At 42.1% G+C, this 24,127-nt stretch overlaps 2 protein-coding genes across 3 annotated transcripts in view; both read left to right on the forward strand.

The window, feature by feature from the left end:
• zmym4.1 (zinc finger MYM-type containing 4, tandem duplicate 1) overlaps positions 1 to 8,258 on the forward strand; it is a 61,544-nt gene extending 53,286 nt beyond the window's left edge. For both annotated transcript variants that reach the window (XM_062047370.1, XM_062047371.1), the window contains 5 exons: positions 2,759 to 2,910; positions 2,987 to 3,101; positions 3,175 to 3,423; positions 3,494 to 3,629; positions 7,334 to 8,258. In XM_062047370.1, the coding sequence (XP_061903354.1) occupies positions 2,759 to 2,910; positions 2,987 to 3,101; positions 3,175 to 3,423; positions 3,494 to 3,629; positions 7,334 to 7,565 (884 nt within the window). In that variant the 3' untranslated portion in view covers positions 7,566 to 8,258. The remainder of the gene's footprint in view (positions 1 to 2,758; positions 2,911 to 2,986; positions 3,102 to 3,174; positions 3,424 to 3,493; positions 3,630 to 7,333) is intronic.
• Positions 8,259 to 8,728: 470 nt separating this feature from the next.
• Positions 8,729 to 24,127, forward strand: ak2 (adenylate kinase 2). The gene is made up of 7 exons (XM_062047369.1): positions 8,729 to 8,923; positions 16,880 to 17,005; positions 17,075 to 17,185; positions 17,254 to 17,348; positions 19,468 to 19,540; positions 19,617 to 19,836; positions 23,958 to 24,127. The coding sequence occupies exons 1-7, from the start codon at positions 8,825 to 8,827 to the stop codon at positions 23,963 to 23,965; spliced, it is 732 nt and encodes a 243-aa protein (XP_061903353.1). The 5' UTR covers positions 8,729 to 8,824; the 3' UTR covers positions 23,966 to 24,127.

The raw sequence follows: 24,127 nt of genomic DNA on the forward strand, positions 1-24,127 counted from the left end.
AAAAATTGGAAATTGTGATGTATCATGTTGTATACTTGCATGTTCGAAATAAACTCAAACTCAATATTCTGGTCACAAGATATATATGAATTATTGTTGGCAGTTTTTGCGTGGTTATAGTGTTTTTCAACCTTTTTTTAACCAAGGCACATTTTTTTCATTGAAAAAATCCCAATGCACACTACCAGTAGAAAATGTTAAGAAAATGAAACTCAATTGCTTATATTGACAATATAAAGTCGTTCTCTTCAGAATTAAGAATTGTTCGATACATATTCAAACCATAACCATAAACATCCAAGCATCACTAATTCTCTTGTCTCAAAGTAGGCCTACAAAGCAATTGGCTACCTGCTGCCACCTACTGAAATGGAGGAGTATTTCATGGTTATCTGCCAATCTCTCAACAGCACAGACGCTCAACAACGGCACATTTTCGGATTATGATTATTGCTTTACAAAAATTATTTTTCAGAACAATTAGGTCAAATTAAATCATTTCGCATGGCACACCAGGAAATATCTCACAGCACACTAGTTGAAAAACACTGACTTAGAGCTCTCCCATTGAATCCATTGTTGGCGGATTTTTACAAACGTTTATTTACGATTTAGAATGCGTAAAAGAAGAAAAACATGTGTTCTTGTCTACATAGGGATTGTGAATGATAAGCAAAATTAAAAAAAAAGTGAAGTTCCCCTTTAATCTTTTTGATCTTGGGGTCCAACCTTTCAAGTACAGAGGGGCCATGGGCCCACTCTAATAGTAACACTGAATTAGTCATCCTACAAGTCGGAAGGGGAACTTCACTTTTTGGGGAATTTTACCTATCATTCACAATCATTATGAAAGACATGACGACTAGAGATGTCCGATAATGGCTTTTTTGCCGATATCCGATATTCCGATATCGTCCAACTCTTAATTACGGATTCCGATATCAACCGATACCGATATATACGGTCGTGGAATTAACACATTATTATGCCTAATTCTGTTGTGATGCCCCGCTGGATGCATTAAACAATGTAACAAGGTTTTCCAAAATAAATCAACTCAAGTTATGGAAAAAAGTCCCAACATGGCACTGCCATATTTATTATTGAAGTCACAAAGTGCATTATTTTTTTTAACATGCCCCAAAACAGCAGCTTGGAATTTGGGACATGCTCTCCCTGAGATAATCCTGATACCCACTACAACTATGGGAAACACTATACTTTGACTCTCACAAAGTGCTTTTTTTTTTTTAAACATGCCTCAAAACAACAGCTACAAAAACAATGAAGGCACACAGCTTCAGTCCAGAGTATACTATATTAAAAAAGTAAACAATAAGAAGTGTCAAAAGATGGAGCTAACCATTTTAATGACATGCAGACTTTACTTAAATCAACAACAGAGCAGCGTCTTCTCATCCGTGGCTCACTAGTGCAACAACGCCGGAAATGTGTCCTGTGAAAAAACGTCCGACCGCTCTAATAACTAAAGTTCCGTGGGTGAATAATGTCAACTCACTACACCGGTAGTTTTTAGCGCTTCCATAGCGAGTCGACTGACAGATATAAATTAGAACTTTACACTATATTATATTAGAAATGGCAACAGCGGAGGATGAATGTCACATAATAAGCATACTTGCCAACCTTGAGACCTCTGAATTCAGGAGATGGGGAAGAGTTAGTGCTGCAAGGGGTTCTGGGTATTTGTTCTGTTGTGTTTATGTTGTGTTACGGAGCGGATGTTCTCCCGAAATGTGTTTGTCATTCTTGTTTGGTGTGGGTTCACAGTGTGGCGCATATTTGTAACAGTGTTAAAGTTGTTTATACGGCCACCCTCAGTGTGACCTGTATGGCTGTTGATCAAGTATGCCTTGGATTCACGTGTGTGTGTAAAATCAGCATATATTATGTGACTGGGCCGACACGCTGTTTGAAAGGAGGAAAAGCGAACGTGACAACAGGTTGTGGAGGACGCTAAAGGCAGTGCCTTTAAGGCACGCCCCCAATATTGTCGTCCTGGTGGAAATCGGGAGAATAGTTTCCCCGGGAGATTTTCGGGAGGGGCACTGAAATTCGGGAGTCTCCCGGGAAAATCGGGAGGGTTGGCAAGTATGATAATAAGAGGATAGAGAAAAAGAAGAAGCTTATCAACTACGGTGTCGGCACGGACTACAAAGGTGCACGCACGCAAATTTTCAGGATTTATGCATATCCCAAATACACATCAGCAGGTACTAGACGGTAAGAAAAGTTTGTTTTGCCTAATATTGCGGAACAAAACGCCCAATAAAATGTTTGCTAATAGGTGCCATTTTGCGGTCCTCATACACACACACACCATACTAATACTCGTATGTTGAAGAGTACGTCCGACGACTGTAGCCGTGACGCACCGACAATCCATCAAGCGGTGCGGCTTCATAGCTTTTTGAGCGCCGTGTGTAACGTTCTATATTCTCAATGGAACATTTCAAGTTTTGGTGTTGCTTACTGGTGTCATGTTGCAGTCCACACGTATTTCTTATGTGTGACTGCCATCTACTGGTTACACTTATCATTACACCATGTACCAAATAAAATAGATTCGAGGTTGGCAAGCACAACCAAAATTATTCCGTACATTAGGCGCACCGGGTTATAAGGCGCTCTGTCAATTTTTGAGAAAATTAAAGCATTTTAAGTGGGCCTCATATACGGTATATGTTAAGCAAGAATTCCAGTTCCCACGTTTGCTTTGTTTTTGACCATCTTGCAGTGCGCCCCCTGGTGCTGAAAGACGACATCCTCCGCTGCACCACGGCCGAGCTGAGCTACGGCCTCTGCCGCTTCATCGCCGAGGTCAAGCGGCCCAATGGCGAGCGCTACTGCCCCGACAGCCTCTTCTACCTCTGTCTGGGCATCCAGCAGGCAAGACCTCGCTGAGAAGACGCCGTTAGTGTTGAGCTTTGAACAAGTCGCTGACGCCTTTACCGCTCCCTTGCAGCATTTGTTTGAGAACGGCCGAGTGGAGAACATTTTCATGGACCCCTTCTACTGCAAGTTCTCCACCGAGTTCACCGGAATGCTCAGAGGGTTCCAGCCTTTGCTCACAGACAGCGGTGAGTCGGCGCCGATCCGCTGTGCGTGCGTGCGTTTCTGAACGCTTTGTCACGTTACGCCCTCTCGCCGCAGGCTACGTCCACTCCCGCGTGGCGGAGGAGTACCTGTGGGACTGCAAGCAGCTGGGCGTGTACTCGCCCATCGTCCTCCTCAACACGCTGCTCTACTTCTTCTGCAAGAACTTCGGCTTCACCACGGCGGAGCACCACCGCCAGCTGTCCTTCGCCCACGTCATGCGCTGCACCAAGACCGATAACAGCAACGGCAAGACCACCTTCCTGCGCTTCTACCCGCCCATACCCGCCAGCGACGCCGAGCCAGGTAGCCAGGTTAACGACGGCGGCCAACTGTCGAGGCGCGGCGCGTCCAACCATCGTATGTTTGTGTTCAGATCCGGACATTGTTCCGCCGGCCAAGAAGCGCAAAGAGGAGGAGGGCAAAGAGGAGAAGATCCTGGAGATGATGGAGAACACGGACAATCCTCTGCGCTGTCCCGTCCGACTCTACGAGTTTTACCTGTCCAAGTGGTGCGTATGTTAGTGAAACCGGGCTGTAACTGTATCACGATATGAGTGTTTTATGTCGATAATTCTTGATAATTTTTATGACCTATGGAAAATAAGGACCAGGGGATAAAATTATAAATGTACATTTTTTAATTTAAAATGTAACGTTTTTCTGATTATAATCCCCTCAGCTATCAAGGCTGAAAGGAAAGGAAATGTCAACGTAACACAAGGAAAAATTCCCCTCTTAAAAAGAGTACAAAAAAATGAATACCTTATTTTTCGGAGTATAAGTCGCACCGGCCGAAAATGCATAATAAAGAAGGAAAAAAACATATAAGTCTCGCTGGAGTATAAGTCGCATTTTTGGGGGAAATTTATTTGATAAAACCCAACACCAAGAATAGACATTTGAAAGGCAATTTAAAATAAATAAAGAATAGTGAACAACAGGCTGAATAAGTGTACGTTATATGAGGCATAAATAATACTATTTGATATTTTACGGTACTGTGTTAATAATTTCACACATAAGTCGCTCCAGAGTATAAGTCGCACCCCCGGCCAAACTATGAAAAAAAACTGTGACTTATAGTCCGAAAAATACGGTACAAGATATTTTGCTTGTAATAAGCAAAACTATCTGTCAATGGAACAAGTCAAAATTGTCTTTGTAAGACTTCTTGAAATAAAACTGTGGAGGGGGGCGTGGCCTGCGGGCCTGCAGCGAAGCTGGGTGCGCCAGGACCGGCCTCGAAATCAGCGACAGGTGCGTAGATGGCCCACCTGGGCCTTGTTATGTAATCACCTGTCGCTGATTTCGAGGCCGGTCCTGGCACACCCCGCTTCGCTGCAGGCCACTCCCCCCTCCACAAAAACATTATATTTAAGCTTTAAAAACTTAAAAGTGATGCTGAAATGAGCAATTTAAACGTATTAGCTACATTTACTAGTATTGTAAAGATTTCTGTCTTATAACAAACTTGTGATGCTCAAAAGTAGTATTTTTTTGCTCAAGAGATTTGTCCAAAAACAAGTTCTCATGTCTTACTGAAAAAATACTACTCGGGAGATTGAGGCTTGCATTAAGTGTGTTTCGATATTTTGACTAGAAATGAGAAATATATATACTTGGTGAGATTGTGAGTTTTTCTAGTGTACCATGGAAAACAAACAATATAAACAAAATTGTAAAATCACATTGAACACTTAATAAGCTCAGTTACAGCTCTTTTTATTACCAAATATGTGTTATATGTGTTTTATGTTGCACGATTGCACCAAGAAAAATTCCTAGTTTGTGAACCCGTTCTCAAACAATGGCAATAAAACTGTTCTGATTCTGATTCTGATTCTGAAATGAAGGTGCAAAAATAAGGAATATGTAATAAATGCTTAATAAAGAGTAACAAAATAGTGCAAGGTGTGAAAATGTAAACATAGAGAAACCTGAGAATAACTATTCTCTGCAGTTTTAGTGCCAGGAAGTTACAGCTGTGCTCTAAAGGGAGAGCGCGGCTATCGGTCTTGGTGGGGATGAGCACCTTGCATCATTTACAGACCACATTGGTCTGACTATGATCCGTTTTTTAAAAATCCATAAAACTGCCATACTGGCGAGTTGACTTCTCCTTTTTTATCCACAATTACTTCTCACTCCATGCAAAGAATCAACTGTGAGGCAACAAGATGGCGCAACCAAACTGGATAGTTGTTACTGTTACCTGATTGTTAGCGTGTCCTTCCCACTGATCAGTGATCACTTCCTGCGTTGCTCGGTCCCCAGAGAGCGAGTGCCTTTGTTCATACGTCGCAACTTTCTTCTTTCGACGAAGAGGAACGGAAAAAAATGATTCTGTTACGTGTCTATCGCGATATACATAGTTAAATGTGGCTTTTTTATCACTCATTACAGTGGGAACCGCTTAGGTGGGCCTTACCATGTTGCACATTTTGGCCAATCATTGTCATCACCAATTCAGTTTGTCCCTAAGCTGTGTTCAAACGCGCACGTCAACTGTGCAAACAATGAAACGTTTCCCTGCATAGCTTACTTCCTTGTTTACATTGACAGAGATGTTGACGTGTGATGATAATTTCTCATGGTTTCTCATTTACCAACAGAAATCGCCACTTCAGACGGCTATGCTCAGCAGTTTACCAGTGTTATCAGCAAAAGCCGGCGTAAAAGACGTGGCAGGATAAGCCCAAAGTTTATGACGAACAGGCGCTTTTCAACCGCTCATAATACAACTTTCCCACACTAATATTTAACAACAAACTAAACAAAACTGTAATTTTAAGGAAAACTTAAAATTGCAAAATTAGACAATCGGGGTCAAGGTTACAAAAGAACACTTCGAAACATTGATAACAAATAGAGGTGTCCGGACCCGATATAGATATCGGATTGATGTCAGCAAAAAAGCTGGCATCTGATTATATCAGGGGTGTCAAACTAATTTTAGCTCAGGGGCCGCATGGAGGAAAATCTGTGCACACGTGGGCCAGACTATTAAAATCATGGCATTAAAACTTAAAAAATAAAGACAACTTTAGATTGTTTTCTTTGTCTTACTTTGGCCAAAAATAGAACAAACACATTCTGAAAATATTACAATAAAAATATAAAAAAATGTAACGGTAAAGTTTAGACTAGGGATGTCCGATAATATCGGACTGCCGATATTATCGGCCGATAAATGCTTTAAAATGTAATATGGGAAATTATCGGTATCTGTTTCAAAAAGTAAAATTTATGACTTTTTAAAACGCAGCTGTGTACATGGATGTAGGGAGGAGTACAGAGCGCCAATAAACCTTACAGGCACTTCATTTGCGTAGCCGTATAAACAACTTTAACACTGTTACAAATATGCGCCACACTGTGAACCCACACCAAACAAGAATGACAAACACATTTCGGGAGAACATCCGCACCGTAACACAACATAAACACAACAGAACAAATAACCAAAACCCCTTGCAGCACTAACTCTTCCGGGACGCTACAATATACACCCCCCGCTGCCCCCTAGCCCCCCACCTCAACCCCCCTCCCACACCCACCCCCCAACCCCGCCCACCTCAACCTCCTCATGCTCTCTCTCTTGGGGTAGCGGGGGGTGTATATTGTAGCGTCCCGGAAGAGTTAGTGCTGCAAGGAATTCTGGGTATTTGTTTCTGTTGTGTTTATGTTGTGTTACGGTGCGGATGTTCTCCCAAAATGTGTTTGTCATTCTTGTTTGGTGTGGGTTCACAGTGTGGGACATATTTGTAACAGTGTTAAAGTTGTTTATACGGCTACGCAAAGGAAGTGCCTGTAAGGTTTATTGGCGCTCTGTACTCCTCCCTACATCCATGTACACAGCGGCGTTTTAAAAAGTCATACATTTTACTTTTTGAAACAGATACCGATAATTTCCCATATTACATTTTAAAGCATTTATCGGCCGATAATATCGGCAGTCCGATATTATCGGACATCTTTACTGCTATTAAATCATTTTGTCATACGACTCAACTTTTAACGTGTGTGTGTTGTGTGTGTGTGTGTGTGTGTGTGTGTGTGTGTGTGTGTGTGTGTGTGTGTGTGTGTGTGTGTGTGTGTGTGTGTGTGTGTGTGTGTGTGTGTGTGTGTGTGTGTGTGTGTGTGTGTGTGTGTGTGTGTGTGTGTGTGTGTGTGTGTGTGTGTGTGTGTGTGTGTGTGTGTGTGTTTGGTGCAGCTCTGAGACGATGAAGCAGCGCACCGACATGTTCTACCTGCTTCCGGAGCGCTGCTGCGTCCCCAACAGCCCGCTGTGGTTCTCCAACACGGCGTTGGGCGAGGACACCAAGGAGGCCATGCTCACGCGCATCCTCGCCGTGCGAGAGCTGCACACGGCGGCGAGTCAGCAGTTGCCCAACAAGGACGGCGACGACGACTACACCCCAGACGCCGAAGATGAGTTTGAATGATGACGAGGCGCACCGACAGTGCCAGTGGACTCTTACTGAGGAGGCAACTTGTGCTGTAAAAGAAGCGTAATCTTTGTTGAAGGTCCAACTAACCACGTATTGAACCACATGTTTTCCTCTGCTGTGTTTGGACACCATGTCTGCTATTTGTCCAGTCTTTTTTTTTCTTCTTTCTTTTCCCTGTGAAATTTTAAACGCACCTCGTTGCTCTCGTGGCGGCGCATTGTGTCAGAGCCCACCGAACTCCCTCAACATTTTTCTTCCTCCATCACAGAAAAATGGTTGCTGCTGAAAAACAGCAGCAACTGGTGAGGTGACTTTTTTGAGGGGGAATGTATTAGATCGTTTTTATGTTTTTTTTTTAAAGTCTGGCCAATAGATTGTGAAATTAAACCGCCCTCTTTTTGTATTTTTCAAAAAAAAAAAGAAAAAGTCCTCTCTTCAATCTAAGTACTGTAGGTGGCCTAGCTAAAAGAACTTGATGTAGTTTGTCCCGCATTTACAAAGAAGAATCCGGAGAGGTCAAGCCACATCTAATTCAAGTTATGTCAAACGCACCTTTTAAGACATCGCATGACAACCTCTACCGAATATTAGGTATGTAAACAAGAAATTATATCAGCCACATGTTCCTTCACACAACGTTTTGTATTAATCACTTTTTTAAAATAAAATACAACCAACTATCTGCGACTCTTGACCCAAGTGTTATTTTAGTAAATATGCATTGTCATATTTATTTAAACCGCTTTTTGCACGCCATCCTCCTGCGGTCAATGATTGGCCAATATGTCTGTCAATCATGACGTATTAGATCTCGATTGGCTCGTCTCGGTCACATGGGTGTTTTCTGACAAATGACAACATGGCTGCCGATAGTTGCCGGTAGGCAAAAGTGGGCGGGCAGGTTAGCATTTTGACTGCTAATAAAACTGTAAAAAAAATAGGTCAAAGCCAAATTAAGAATGGACGGATCAGATAAGCGATATTGTTAAAAAGATTAGTTGAAAAAGAGGAACACGTAATCATTTTGGAGGTTTTGCAATTAGTATACGTCATCGGATTTTTATCCAATCATCACATGCCGTACTGAAGTGAAGATACTCTCGACCATTCAGAAACGTCCTTATTTTTAAAAAGGCGGGGTTTACGTGGTGTTAACCAATCACTAGCAAAGGGTCGTCCCTTTCTTGCCGACTTGGCTGAGGTGTCAGCAGTGGGACGCGGAATTTGTCCAAAGTTCTTCTTTCAGTCGTCCGATGGCTCCGAGCGCGCAGCTCAAAGAGGCGATAGCCGACGTGCAAGACGGTGTCCGGGCCATCCTGCTCGGACCGCCCGGTGCCGGGAAGGGGACCCAGGTGAGTTAGCGGCGCTAGCATGTAGCAGTTAGCTTGGAAAGTAGCAGCGCATGGTGGCTAGCAGCTAAGGCTAATGGTGGTCTTTTAGCAGCTTTATTTGCAACATTTAAAAACAGTCAGGGCGTTCAAACTTTTAAAGTGAGACACTTTTTGTTTTATTCCGTTAAATAATACTACCAACAGACATGTCTTTTTAAGCACACAACTTTCTGTCAGTTTTGTGTTACATGTGATAACGCGTATTTAATAGTGATGGGTAAATGTAGCCTCAGTGAGTGTATGGCACACTCACTTGCTGTATTGACACTGCACTGATACTATTACGGTTTCATCTACTGCATTAAAAAGTTTAGTTTATTAAGGATCCCCATTAGTCTACACCGCAGTGGAGACTATTCTTCCTGGGGTCCAGGAAGAAAAAGTCACTACTTTGACATGCAAATATAATTAGTTTTGTTAAACCAGCGGGGTGTCAAAAGTGCGGCCCGAGGGCCATTTGCGGTTTGTTTTTAACGGTCCACTGCAAAGTCAAAGTATTACAAAAAATAAATGGTAAATGGTTTATACTTGTATAGCGCTTTTCTACCTTCAAGGTACTCAAAGCTCTTTGACACTATTTCCGCATTCACCCATTCACACACACATTCACACACTGATGGCGGGAGCTGCCATACAAGGCCCTAACCACGACCCTTCAGGAGCAGGGGTGAAGTGTCTTGCTCAAGGACACAACGGACGTGACGAGGTTGGTAGAAGGTGGGGATTGAACCAGGAACCCTCAGGTTGCTGGCACGGCCACTCTCCCAACTGCGCCACGCCATCCCCTTGTAAGGTAATAAAATGGCAAATATTTGGTCCCTAGTGTGTGAGTGTGAATGTTGTCTGTCTATCTGTGTTGGCCCTGCGATGAGGTGGCGACTTGTCCAGGGTGTACCCCGCCTTCCGTCCGAATGCAGCTGAGATAGGCTCCAGCGACCCCGAACGGGACAAGCGGTAGAACATGGATGGATGATTGGGAAAATATAGCCTCAGTGAGTGTATGGCACACTCACTTGCTGTATTGACACTGCACTGATACTATTACGGTTTCATCTACTGGATTAAAAAGTCAATATTTTGACATGCAAATATAATTAGTTTTGTTAAACCAGCGATGTCAAAAGTGCGGCCCGAGGGCTGTTTTGTGGCGTGTTTTTAACGGCCCACTGCAAAGTATTACAAAAATATAAGGTAATAAAATAGTAGTTGGTAGAGCGGCCGTGCCAGCAACTTGAGGGTTGCAGGTTCGATCCCCGCTTCCGCCATCCTAGTCACTGCCGTTGTGTCCTTGGGCAAGACACTTTACCCACCTGCTCCCAGTGCCACCCACACTGGTTTGAATGTAACTTAGATATTGGGTTTCACTATGTAAAGCGCTTTGAGTCACTTGAGAAAAAGCGCTGTATAAAATGTAATTCACTTCACTTCACTTCACCTGGGATTTATATAGCGCTTTTCTAAGTACTCAAAGTCGCTTTACATGTTAAAAACCCATCATTCATTCACACCTGGTGGTGGTAAGCTACTTTCGTAGCTACAGCTGCCCTGGGGAAGACTGACGGAAGCGTGAATGTAGTCTATCTGTGTTGGCCTTGTGATGCGGTGGCGACTTGTCCAGGGTGTACCCCGCCTTCCGCCCGAATGCAGCTGAGATAGGCTCCAGCACCCCCCGCAACCCCGAACGGGACAAGCGGTAGAAAATGGATGGATGGATGGATTTGCAAAGTAACGGGAAAAAGTTGAAACTAGGGATGCAGGATGTTGTTTTTTCAAGGCAATATTGACTCATAACTTTGTTTTTCAAGAACGATCCAGATAACCGATTAACTTATTTATATCTATTTGTAGATTTAAGTGTAATTTGTAGCAACATCCACCTTTCTTTAAGGTAGCGTCTTTAGCATAGACTACATAGGCTTTCAAAACACCGTCATAGCAATACTGGCGGTCCATGTGGCTGATAAGGTTTGATGTGTTAAAGCGTGATGTTTTTGTTTTTTTCCTCCTCACAGAATTTTTGCAGAGCATTCGTTGCAAATGGCACATAAAATGTCTTCCTCTGAAACTGTGAAGAAGTCCCAAATGATCGTGGCCATGTTTGTTTACATACAATGAGCTCAGGGGAAGTTGCAACACGAGTTGGAGAAAAGGAGCGCTAGATTTGCTCACCCTTACCCACCTACAGCACAGTACGGGTAATCTTGTCACACTGGAGCTATTTTTTCGCTGGCTGTATTTTTTTCTTTATCTAAAGCAGGGGTGTCAAACTCAAATACAGAGTGGGCCAACATTTAAAACTGAACAAAGCCAAGGGCCAAAGTTGAACAAATTAACCTTTTAATAGGGACCCAAACAAGTTTTGCATTGAATATTGAACAAGAAAAGCTTATATAACTTTATAGTGACATGCAAAATCGAGTTTCAAATAATAATAATTAAAAAATATCAATGGCATATCAAATAAAATTTAAATAAAAATTGAATGCCTCTTTTTTATTTGCAGCCTTCTGAGGTAAATATCAAAATAAACTTTTTCCACAGGCTAATAATAAATTTGAAAATAAAATAATAATGAATTAATTAGGGATGTCCGATAATGGCTTTTTGCCGATGTCCGATATGCCGATATTGTCCAACTCTTTAATTACCGATACCGATATCAACCGATATATACAGTCGTGGAATTAACACATTATGCCTAATTTGGACAACCAGGTATGGTGAAGATAAGGTACTTTTTAAAAAAATGAATCCAATAAAATAAGCTAAATAAATTAAAAACATTTTCTTGACTAAAAAAGAAAGTAAAACAATATAAAAACAGTTACATAGAAACTAGTAATTAATGAAAATGAGTAAAATTAACTGTTAAAGGTTAGTATTATTAGTGGACCAGCAGCACGCACAATCATGTGTGCTTACGGACTGTATCCCTTGCAGACTGTATTAATATATATTGATATATAATGTAGGAACCAGAATATTAATAACAGAAAGAAACAACCCTTTTGTGTGAATGAGTGTAAATGGGGGAGGGAGGTTTTTTGGGTTGGTGCACTAATTGTAAGTGTATCTTGTGTTTTTTATGTGGATTTAATAAAAAAAAACTAAAATAAAAATAAAAACCGATACTGATAATAAAAAAAACGATACCGATAATTTCCGATATTACATTTTAACGCATTTATCGGCCGGTAATATCGGCAGACCGATATTATCGGACATCTCTAGAATTAATCAAAACATTCAAGCCTTGAAGTAGCAAGAGAAAGTGCATGAATAAAATGCTAATTATTGCTCAGTTTGCTACACTGATTTGCTTTAACACTGAATATGGAACAAGCAACGCTTATATAACTTAATAGTGCAAAATCAACTTTCAAAAAACAAACGAAAAAACATCAATGGTATATTAAATAACATTTAAATAAAGAATTGAATGCCTCTTTTCTATTTGCAGCCTTCTGAGGTAAATATCAACATTAACTTGGTGGGCGGGGGTAGGGTTTGGTGGTAGCGGGGGTGTATATTGTAGCGTCCCAGAAGAGTTAGTGCTGCAAGGGGTTCTAGGTATTTGTTCTGTTACGGTGCGGATGTTCTCCCGAAATGTGTTTGTCATTCTTGTTAGGTGTGGGTTCACAGTGTGGTGCATATTTGTAACAGTGTTAATGTTGTTTATACGGCCACCCTCAGTGTGACTTGTATGGCTCTTGATCAACTATGCCTTGCATTCACTTGTGTGTTTAAAAGCCGCATATAGTAAGGGACTGGGCCGGCACGCTGTTTGTATGGAGGAAAAGCGGACGTGACGACATGTTGTAGAGGACGGCACTGCCTCAATAATGTTGTCCGGGTGGAAATCGGGAGAAATTCGGGAGAATGGTTGCCCCGAGAGATTATCCGGAGGGGCACTGCAATTCGGGAGTCTCCCGGGAAAATCGGGAGGGTTGGCAAGTATGAGTATTAGCGGTGAATGCGATGTCTGTATAATACCGGTGGGCCAGCTCTAATGTTAATTTGATATTGCCTCAAGGGCCAAATTAAATTATTTGGCGAGCCAAATTTGGCCCACGGGCCAGAGTTTGACACCATGATCTAAAGGCTTAGTGGCCACATGCGTGGACAGCGCCTTTTTAGCTCTTATTTCCAAAATTGTGTACACTACTGAATTGGGGTCTTATGGCCGCTTATGTGGACACTTACACTGCCATCTGGTGGTGTCAGAAGAGTATAACATACAATGGAATTTGGGGGGAAAAAGTGTAAAAGTAAGAATTAGCATGTCACTAAACATGAAGTACACGTTTGTGTACTTATGGACTAAGTACATCATATCAAAAGATGATTCTTACTTTTTATTCTAATTAGGGTCCAACAAGCCCAAATGGCAAAGAGAAATAAAAAACAACAGCTTGGGCCTTAAGAGGTTAAAAAAAACACATATATTATTGTTTTTTGGAAATGAAAAATATCAAAATGGCCCCGGCATGCTGGGGTTTTTCAGTGTGCAGCCCTCAGTGGAAAAAAATGGACACCCCTGTGTTCAACAAATAGCTATGCAGAAAGGATTTTTGGTTGATTTTAACTTCAACAATATGTTGAGGGCTGCACTTTTGGACACCTCTGCTCTAAGACACTTGGCTAAAACTTTTTCTCTACCAGCTTTGCAAAGTATCAACAATTGCTCTTTTTTAAAATGCTTGTGAATGTGGCATTTGTGTGACAAAAAATGTAAGGGAAAAAAAATGTTTTTCTCCAGCCCTTCAAAGTAAAACGAAGCATGAATAAAGTGACAAACTCCGAAGTTATTTTTCAACAAGCTGCTCTTTGTTGTCTCTCTGCCCTGAAAATGTTTCCTTGTGATTTCTGGATGTGATTATGAAACCTGTTGACTATCATTGAGTCATTGGGCATTGGCAGTGGTGCATTATGGGTAGCGGGAAAGAAATACACAGCAAAATCCCCTCAGCCTCATTCCCTGCGCCTTTGACAAAGTCACGTGTCAAAACGACCCTCCCTACTTCTTGTCTTTCAACATCCTGCTTAGTGTTCTCACGTTGGCGTGCACGCACACGTCTTTTGTAACACGTCTTTTTGGAATTATGCAAACCTGCAGTTTGTCTCGGAGAGGAGCGGTTTGTTTGCAAGGCCCCTCTGGGTTGCTGCCTAAATAGGCTGCTGTTAAAGTCAAAATGAAACTGAAGATAGCAACATTTAACTATTAACACTAACTTAACTGCAGGCTGAATGGGCTCAATGTAATTAGGTGAGGTGTTTTGGTTCAATTACTGTAGTTTGATGCCTAAATGAGCTGCAATAATCAGCATTAGATGAACACCTGTCACTTAATCTTAATTAACTTCCAGTGTAAACTACCTGCCTCTCCTGCAGGCCAAATGTCCTCCACTTCAACAAAAGCTAGCATAGAATGCACTTATTTGTGCCAGTCTTGTTTGCCGCCTAAATGGGCTGCTGTAGAAATCAAAATGGAACATTAGGATAGTAACGTTTAACATTTAACACAAACTTAACTGCAGGCTGAATGGCCTCAATGTAATCCGCTGAGAACACTTGTTTTGGTCCAAATACTGTAGTTTGATGCCTAAATGGGCTGCAAAAATCAGCATTAGATGAGCACCTGTCCCTTAATCTGTGCATTTTATTAGCGTCCAATGTAAGCTACCTGCCTCTCCTGCAGGCCGAATGTCCTCCACTTCAACAAAAGCTAGCATAGGATGCACTTATTTGTGCCAGTCTTGTTTGCCGCCTAAATGGGCTGCTGTAGAAATCAAAATGGAACATTAGAATAGTAATGTTTAACATTTAACACAGACTTAACTGCAGGCTGAATGGCGTCAATGTAATCAGCTGAGGACATATTTGTTTTGGTCCAAATACTGTAGTTTGATGCCTGAACGGGCTGCAAACATCAACATTAGAAGAACACCTATAACGTAATTTGTGCATATTCACTTTTAATGTGAACTACCTGCCTCTTCTGCAGGCCAAATGTCCTCCACTTCAACAAAAGCTAGCAGAGAATGCACTTATTTGTACCAGTCTTGTTTGCCGCCTAAATGGGCTGCTGTATAAATTAAAATGAAACATTAGGATGGCGACATTTAACTATTAACATAATTTACCTGCAGGCTGAATGGCCTCAACGTAATCAGCTGAGGACACACTTGTTTTGGTCCAAATACTGTAGTTTGATGCTTAAACGGGTTGCAAACATCAACATTAGAAGAGCACCTATATCTGTATTTTATTGACTTATGTCAACTACCTGCCTCTTCTGCAGGTCAAATGTCCTCCACTTCAACAAAAGCTAGCAGAGAATGCACTTATTTGTACCAGTCTTGTTTGCCGCCTAAATGGGCTGCTGTATAAATTAAAATGAAACATTAGGATGGCGACATTCAACTATTAACATAATGTACCTGCAGGCTGAATGGCCTCAATGTAATCAGCTGAGGACACGCTTGTTTTGGTCCAAATACTGTAGTTTGATGCTTAAACGGGTTGCAAACATCAACATTAGAAGAGCACCTATATCTGTATTTTATTGACTTATAATGTCAACTACCTGCCTCTTCTGCAGGTCAAATGTCCTCCACTTCAACAAAAGCTAGCATAGGATGCACTTATGTGTGCCGGTCTTGTTTGCTGCCTAAATGGGCTGCTGTAGAAATCAAAACGAAACATTAAGACAGCAACGTTCAACTTTTAACACAAACTTAACTGCAGGCTGAATGGCCTCAATGTAATCAGCTGAGGACATATTTGTTTTGGTCCAAATACTGTAGTTTGATGCCTGAACGGGCTGCAAACATCAACATTAGAAGAACACCTACAACTTAATTTGTGAATATTCACTTTTAATATGAACTACCTGCCTCTTCTGCAGGTCAAATGTCCTCCACTTCAACAAAAGCTAGCTGAGAATGCACTTATTTGTACCAGTCTTGTTTGCCGCCTAAATGGGCTGCTGTATAAATCAAAATGAAACATTAGGATGGCAACATTTAACTATTAACATAATGTACCTGCAAGCGGAATGGCGTCAACGTAATCAGCTGAGGACACACTTGTTTTGGTCCAAATAGTGTAGTTTGAAGCCTAGACGGGCTGCAAACATCAACCTTAAAAAAGCACCTATAACTTAATCTGTGCATTTTATTAACTTCTAATGTGAACTATGTGAAAAATGTCCTCCACTTCAACAAAAGCTAGCGGAGAATGCACTTATTTTTCCTGGTCTAGTTTGCTGCCTAAATGGGCTGCTGTAGAAATCAAAATGAAACATTAAGATAGCAACATTTAACTATTAAAATAAACTTAACTGTCGGCTGAATGGCCTCAATGTAATTAGGGGAGGACATATTTGTTTTGGTCCAAATACTGTGGTTTGATGCCTAAATGGGGTGCAAAAATCAGCATTAGAAAATAACATATAACTTAATCTGCTTTTTTTTTTTTAGCTTTTAACATGAGTTACCTGCCTCTCCTGCAGGCCAAATGTCCTGCACTTCATCAGAAACCAGCTGAGTGCCGCCTAAACGGGCTGTTGTGACAATCAAAATGAAATGCTAAGATAGCAACATTTAACTATGAACACAAACTACCTACAGGCTTAATGGCGTCAACGTAATCGGCTGAAGACACACTTGGTTTGGTCCAAATACTGTAGTTTGATGCCTAAACGGGCTGCAAACGCCAACATTAGAAGAGCACCTATAACTTAGACAGTTCATATTGAATTATTGACATGCACAGATTGTGTCCCCAGCAGTCCAAATGTCCTCCACTTGAACAGAAACTAGTGGAGGACACACTTATTTAGGCCGGTCTGGTTTGCTGCCTAAACGGGCTGCTGTGGGGTCTGAGTAAGCCATAAGAAATGTTCGCTCTCTGCAGGCCCACCGGCTGGCCGAGCGCTACTGCGTGTGCCACCTGTCCACCGGAGACATGCTGAGGGCCATGGTGGCGTCAGGCTCGGCGCTGGGCAAGAAGCTGAAACAGACCATGGACGCCGGCAAGCTGGTAAGTCAACGTCTCCTGTGGAGGACATGTCCGCCTCCCCCCAAATCCCAGCGTCTCCCTCTGGTGCAGGTGAGCGACGAGATGGTGGTGGAGCTCATTGAGAACAACCTGGACACGCCCCCCTGCAAAAAGGGCTTCCTGTTGGACGGATTCCCTCGCACGGTCAAACAGGCGGAGCTGGTCAGGACTGGCGTCATCCCATTGGCTGCCTTACCCCGGCGCTGACTTCCTGCGTCTTGTCCCTGCAGTTGGACGACTTGTTGGACAAGAGACACGAGAAGCTGGACTCCGTCATCGAGTTTGCGGTCGACGATTCCCTGCTGGTCCGCAGGATCTGTGGCAGGTGGGGACTCACTGTGTAATGGAGAGGGAACAGCGCTATACTGTCACCTAGTGGCCTTTTATAGGTATTGATAAGCGCACAACACACCAATTGATGTTTGCATATTTTTCTCTTATCTTACTGAAATAGCACTGAGCAGCTCAGTCTATGGTTATCGTCACTTTTTTTTTTTTTTACTTTCCCCTTCCATAAGGGAGAGGGGGGCAGAAAAGAAAAGAAACGGCAGATCAACTGGTCTAAAAGGGGGTCTATTTAAAGGCTAGAGTATACAAACTACTTTTAAGATGGGACTTAAATGCTTCTACTGAGGTAGCATCTCTAACTGTTACCGGGAGGGCATTCCAGAGTACTGGAGCCCCAATATAAAATAAAACATTTTTATGGAATATATAAAGGGGCGATAGCCTGAAACAGGCTGAAGACCTTTGGCTAAATTAAGCATTCTGAAGCGTAAAAAATGGCTAAATGAAGTAAAAATAGTACATTAAAACTGGCCATGACAGGAGACCAAGCTCATCAGAACGCGCTTGTTCAGTATTGTGGCCACTGATTGGCTCAGCATTCCCATATTGGGTTAAAGGCCTACTGAAATGACATTTTTTTATTCAAACGGGGATAGCAGATCCATTCTATGTGTCATACTTGATCATTTTGCGATATTGCCATATTTTTGCTGAAAGGATTTAGTAGAGAACATCGACGATAAAGTTCGCAACTTTTGGTCGCTGATAAAAAAAAAGCCTTGCCTGTACCGGAAGTAGCGTGACGTCCCAGGTTGAAAGGCTCCTCACATTTCCCCATTGTTTACAATGCAGCGAGAGCGATTCGGACCGAGAAAGCGACGATTACCCCATTAATTTGAGCCAGGATGAAAGATTCGTGGATGAGGAACGTGAGAGTGAAGGATTAGAGTGCAGTGCAGGACGCATCTTTTTTCGCTCTGACCGTAACTTAGGTACAAGCTGGCTCATTGGATTCCACACTCTCTCCTTTTTCTATTGTGGATCACGGATTTGTATTTTAAACCACCTCGGATACTATATCCTCTTGAAAATGAGAGTCGAGAACGCGAAATGGACATTCACAGTGACTTTTATCTCCACGACAATACATCGGCGAAGCTCTTTAGCTACGGAGCTAACGTGATAGCATCGGGCTTAACTGCAGATAGAAACAAAATAAATAAACCCCTGACTGGAAGGATAGACAGAAAATCAACAATACTATTAAACCATGGACATGTAAATACACGGTTAATGCTTTCCAGCCTGGCGAAGCTTACCAGTGCTGTTGCTAATGACGCCATTGAAGCTAACATAGCTACGGAACCTCACCGAGCTATGATAAAAACATTAGCGCTCCACCTACGCCAGCCAGCCCTCATCTGCTCATCAACACCCGTGCTCACCTGCGTTCCAGCGATCGACGGAAGGACTAAGGACTTCACCCGATCATCCTTGCGGTCGGCGGCTAGCGTCGGATAGCGCGTCTGCTATCCAAGTCAAAGTCCTCCTGGTTGTGTTGCTGCAGCCAGCCGCTAATACACCGATCCCACCTACAGCTTTCTTCTTTGCAGTCTTCATTGTTCATTAAACAAATTGCAAAAGATTCACCAACACAGATGTCCAGAATACTGTGGAATTTCGAGATGAAAACAGAGCTTTTTTGTATTGGATTCAATGGTGTCCGAATACTTCCGTTTAACTATTGACGTCACGCGCATACGTCATCATACATAGACGTTTTCAACCGGAAGTTTAGCGGGAAATTTAAAATTGCACTTTATAAGTTGCAATGTTAAGATTTCATCATTGATATATAAACTATCAGACTGCGTGGTCGGTAGTAGTGGCTTTCAGTAGGCCTTTAAGAGTGTAAAGGTGATTATTTCTCTGTGTTCAAAAACATAATTAGAATATTGTAAACACTTTTTGTATGCTGTAGTTATGAAACGATTAATTCATGATGAATAGTTCCTAATTGGTAGAGGTTAGTTTATGGCGGTCAATCAACAACAAACAAGATGTAACCCTGTAGAGGAGATGTGCTGGATAATCTCACATCCAAGTGAGCGGTCACTTAATAGACTAAGTGGTCGATGTCCTCCTGGTCCCTGCAGACTCTTCCACCAGCCCAGCGGTCGCTCCTACCACGAGGAGTTTAACCCCCCCAAAGAGCCCATGAAAGACGACGTGAGTCCCCCACCGATCATGACGCGCGCTCACAATATGCGTGACCTTAAATCCTTTTGGTACCGTTCCTCCCCAGGTGACGGGCGAGCCCCTCATCCGTCGCAGCGACGACAACGAGACGGCCCTGCGCGCCCGCCTGGAGTCCTACCACCGCCAGACGGCCCCCCTGGTGCACTACTACAGCGCTCAGGGCCTGCACGCCGCCATCGACGCCACCATGAGCCCCAACGTCGTCTTCGCCTCCATCGTGGCCGCCTTCACCGCCGCCACAGAAGCTCCCGCCCGCGCCACCGCTTGTAAAGTCTCTTCCTAGCGTTCTCACCACTCCACCTTTCTTCCTCTCGTCTTACACCAGTGCTTCTCTCACACACTGAATTGTTTTTGCGCTCACCCTAAAATTACTGGTTATCTTTATTTTAGTAACTATATGTGTTCTTTACTAACACTACAGATGAGATGCCATTGCTCTCACGCCCCCCCTTCACCATACACCTCACAGCACCTTCCTGCCAGGGCCCCACTATTTAACAAGCACTGCATGAAAGGGCTGTTTTAAAGATTATTATTTACTAACGCTAAAGATGCTATTTCTCTCACGCCCCCTTTCGCTCCAGAAGCACTGCATTAAAGCGGCTGTTTAGAACTCATTTAGTTACGTTTTTCCAGAGGACAGAATTTTTTTCACGCCCCCTCTGAGGTGAATGTTTGAGTTACGATTAGAGATGTCCGATAATAGCTTTTTTGCCGATATTCCGATATTGTCCAACTCTTAATTACCGATTCCGATATAAACCGATACCGATATATACAGTCGTGGAATTAACACATTATGCCTAATTTTGTTGTGATGCCTCGCTGGATGCATTAAACAATGTAACTTTACCATGAATTGATTAACGTGGACCCCGACTTTAAACGAGTTGAAAAACTTATTCGGGTGTTACCATTTAGTAGTCAATTATACGGAGTATGTACTGTACTGTGCAATCTACTAATACAAGTTTCAATCAATCAATCAAAAACAAGGTTTTCCAAAATAAGAGAACAACTTCTACTCCAGTTATGGAAAAAAGTGCCAACATGGTATATTTATTATTGAAGTCACAAAGTGCATTATTTTTTTTAACACGCCTCAAAACAGCTTGGAATTTTGGGACATGCTCTCACTGAGATAATCCTGATATCCATTACAACTATGGGAAATATTTGGGGTTTGGTGGTAGCGGAGGGGGTGTATATTGTAGCGTCCCGGAAGAGTTAGTGCTGCAAGGGGTTCTGAATATTTGTTTTGTTGTGTTTATGTTGTGTTACGGTGCGGATGTTCTCCCAAAATGTGTTTGTCATTCTTGTTTGGTGTGGGTTCACAGCGTGGTGCATATTTGTAACAGTGTTAAATTTGTTTATACGGTCACCCTCAGTGTGACCTGTATGGCTGTTGCATAAAGCCGTAGATATTATGTGATTGGGCCGGCACGCAAAGGCAGTGCCTTTAAGGTTTATTGGCGCTCTGTACTTCTCCCTACGTCCGTATACACAGCGGCGTTTGAAAAAGTCATAAATTTTACTTTTTGAAACCGATATCGATAATTTCCGATATTACATTTTAAAACATTTATTGGCCGATAATATCGGCAGTCCGATATTATCGGACATCCCTAGTTACGATATACACCATTCCCTCTCATGCCCCACCACACATATCACAGCGCCCCCGGTGAGCCAGCCCCCCTATTTAGGAAGCACTGCATTACAGGGGCTGTTTGGAACTTGCTCACAGGTGAATTTTTCTGTAGAATTTTTTTTTTTTAAGCCGCTCCCCTTGATGTTTTTATTTATTTTTTTTAAATAATTTTTAAATCGCATTTTTCAGCATAGTTCTTCACTAACACTAAAGGTGATAATTTACTAACACTAAAGATGTTATTGTGCCATTGCCTCTCACGGCCCCCCCTTGCCCGGATGCCTCAGTCATGGCACCCCCACAGGGACCCGCCCCACTATTTAAGAAGCACTGCATAAAAGGGGCTGTTTGGAACTCATTTAGTTACATTTTTCTAGAGGACAGAATTTTTTTTCACGCCCCTCCCGAGGTGAATGTTTATGAGATACGATACATTCCCTCTCATGCCCCACCACACATATCACAGCTCCACTATGTAAGAAGCACTGCAGCACAGGGGCTGTTTGGAACTTTCTCACAGGTGAATTTTTCACTTAATTAATAAAAATGTATTAATAAATTAATAAATGATAAATGGGTTATACTTGTATAGCGCCTTTCTACCTTCAAGGTACTCAAAGCGCTTTGACAGTATTTCCACATTCACACACACATTCACACACTGATGGAGGGAGCTGCCATGCAAGGCGCTAACCAGCACCCATCAGGAGCAAGGGTGAAGTGTCTTGCCCAATAAAAAAATTCAAAAAAAAAAAATATATATATATATATTTTTTAAAGTTCTTTACCAACACTAAAGATGATTATTTACTAACACTAAAGATGCTATTGTGCCATTGCCTCTCACGCCCCCCCCCCCCCCCCCCTTTCCCCAAACACCTCACGGGGACCCGCCCCACTACTTAAGAAGCCCTGCTAAAAGGAGCAGTTTGGAACTTGCTCAGTCACATTTTTGTCGAGGACAGAATTTTTTTCACGCCCCCACTCCCTGAAGTTGATGTAAATTTTTTAGCTTGGTTTCAAGATAGTTCTTAACCAACACTCTAGATCAGTGGTGTCAAACTCGTTTTCCTTGAGGGCCACATTGCCGTTTTGGCTGCCCTCGGAGGGCCGGCCGCTTGTAACATTATTAAAGGAAACATATATGTATAAGGATTAGCCACATGTTACAGTGTTTCCCATAAACTGCCAAGATACCTTTGGCGGTTGGGGCGTGGCCATGGGCGTGGTCACCATGACATCATTGGGTAATTTGCATAATTTACTACAATATGATTTCTCTAAAAAGGCTAAAAAAATGTATACTTACTAATTAACAGTTTTGTTTTAAAGTCCATCCATTTTACAATATAATTACAACACTTTATGTACATATTTATATACAGATTTGAACAATAAGTTATTCACTGAAATATATTTATTAATTTTGGTTCTTACAAAAAATATATCTTATAAAATATAAAAGCTAAAATGTCTCTTAAAGCTCTGCCCCTTTAATTAGTGCATACTAAATAATTTAACTTTAGCCTACTACTACAACCATATTATTTACCAGCAACATAAAGTGAAACAGAGGCAGTGGTGTCCTGCCACAGTCAGTAACAAATAAACAGAAAACAGTAGTGGTCAAATACAAATAAGGCAACAAGAGACGAAACCTACACTTCTCTTTTGTAAAGTAAATCTGAACAGCCTATATGGGCATCTACATCAACTATATGATTTGCCAGGACAAAAACGAAACAAAACGAAAAAATAATCTATTTCTGGCGGACGTAATTCTTTTGTGGCGGGCCGCCACAAATAAATGAATGTGTGGGAAACACTGTGATATCGTCACACCATTACCTATGCATTTGATAAGTAAAAAAATTTTTTTGTAGATTTTGCGGTCTAAAAAATGGCAGAATTTTAGCATAACATGTACAGTAAAATGGTCATACTGTTTTACTGTAAAATTCTGGTGATTGAGCTGCCAGTTTTGTTTTTTTGCATAAAAATATGGTTGCCGTTTTCACAGTGTATTACTGTAAAGGTAAAAATGGTACCACCGTTTTTTTTTTCTTACGGTAGGATTGTAAAGACCGAACTGTTATAAAAATATATATTGTCATGTTTACGGTGTACAATTTGATGGATAACTTGCTTTGAAATCATATGGCTAAGTAGATATTTACGTATGTTTTTACCCCCAAAATTTCCAATGTATGGTAATATAGTATGTTGCATTATTAGATAAAGTTTAAAAGATATATACTGTAACTGCATGCAGTACATGTCTTTTTTTTCTGTCAAAATAGAAAAAGAAAGAAAGATAAAGTACTTTATTGATGCATATTATTTCCAAGCTTTCACGGGCCATTCAAAACAATGTGGCGGGCCACATCTGGCCCCCGGCCCTGGAGTTTGACACCTGTGCTCTACATGCTATTGTTAATGTATGTGTTAAGATATCGGCTCTATTGCCTCTCACCCGTACAACTATTATGCATTTATTAATTCCATGCACATTTGGTTGTGATGACTTGTATGGAAAGAGCACACACACACACACAGTGATTGACACTTGACCCTCCAGTCCTGCTGTTGGAGTCCATCCTGCATGCTGACGAGCAGAACAAACAAAAGCAGATGTTTGGCCTTCCCAGTGGGAGCGCTTCGTTCTTTGACGTTGGCTCATTTCCCCAAAGAATCTCTTTAATGTCTCTGTTCCCCTCTGTGTCCTTGTCCCTCCAGCCGGTTGAATGTAGTCCCATGGAGGTGGACGGACAGACGAGCGGGGAGAAACGTAGACTGAGTGACGTCGGGGCTTCAGACCAAAACGAGCATCTTCTTGTCATTCCTCACGCTGCTGCAGCTTCCAATAAACCTCACCTTTTTGCTACCGCCGTCACACACTTCCTGTT

This window comes from Entelurus aequoreus, linkage group LG05 (assembly GCF_033978785.1).
Source record: "Entelurus aequoreus isolate RoL-2023_Sb linkage group LG05, RoL_Eaeq_v1.1, whole genome shotgun sequence".
NCBI classification, from domain to species: domain Eukaryota; kingdom Metazoa; phylum Chordata; class Actinopteri; order Syngnathiformes; family Syngnathidae; genus Entelurus; species Entelurus aequoreus.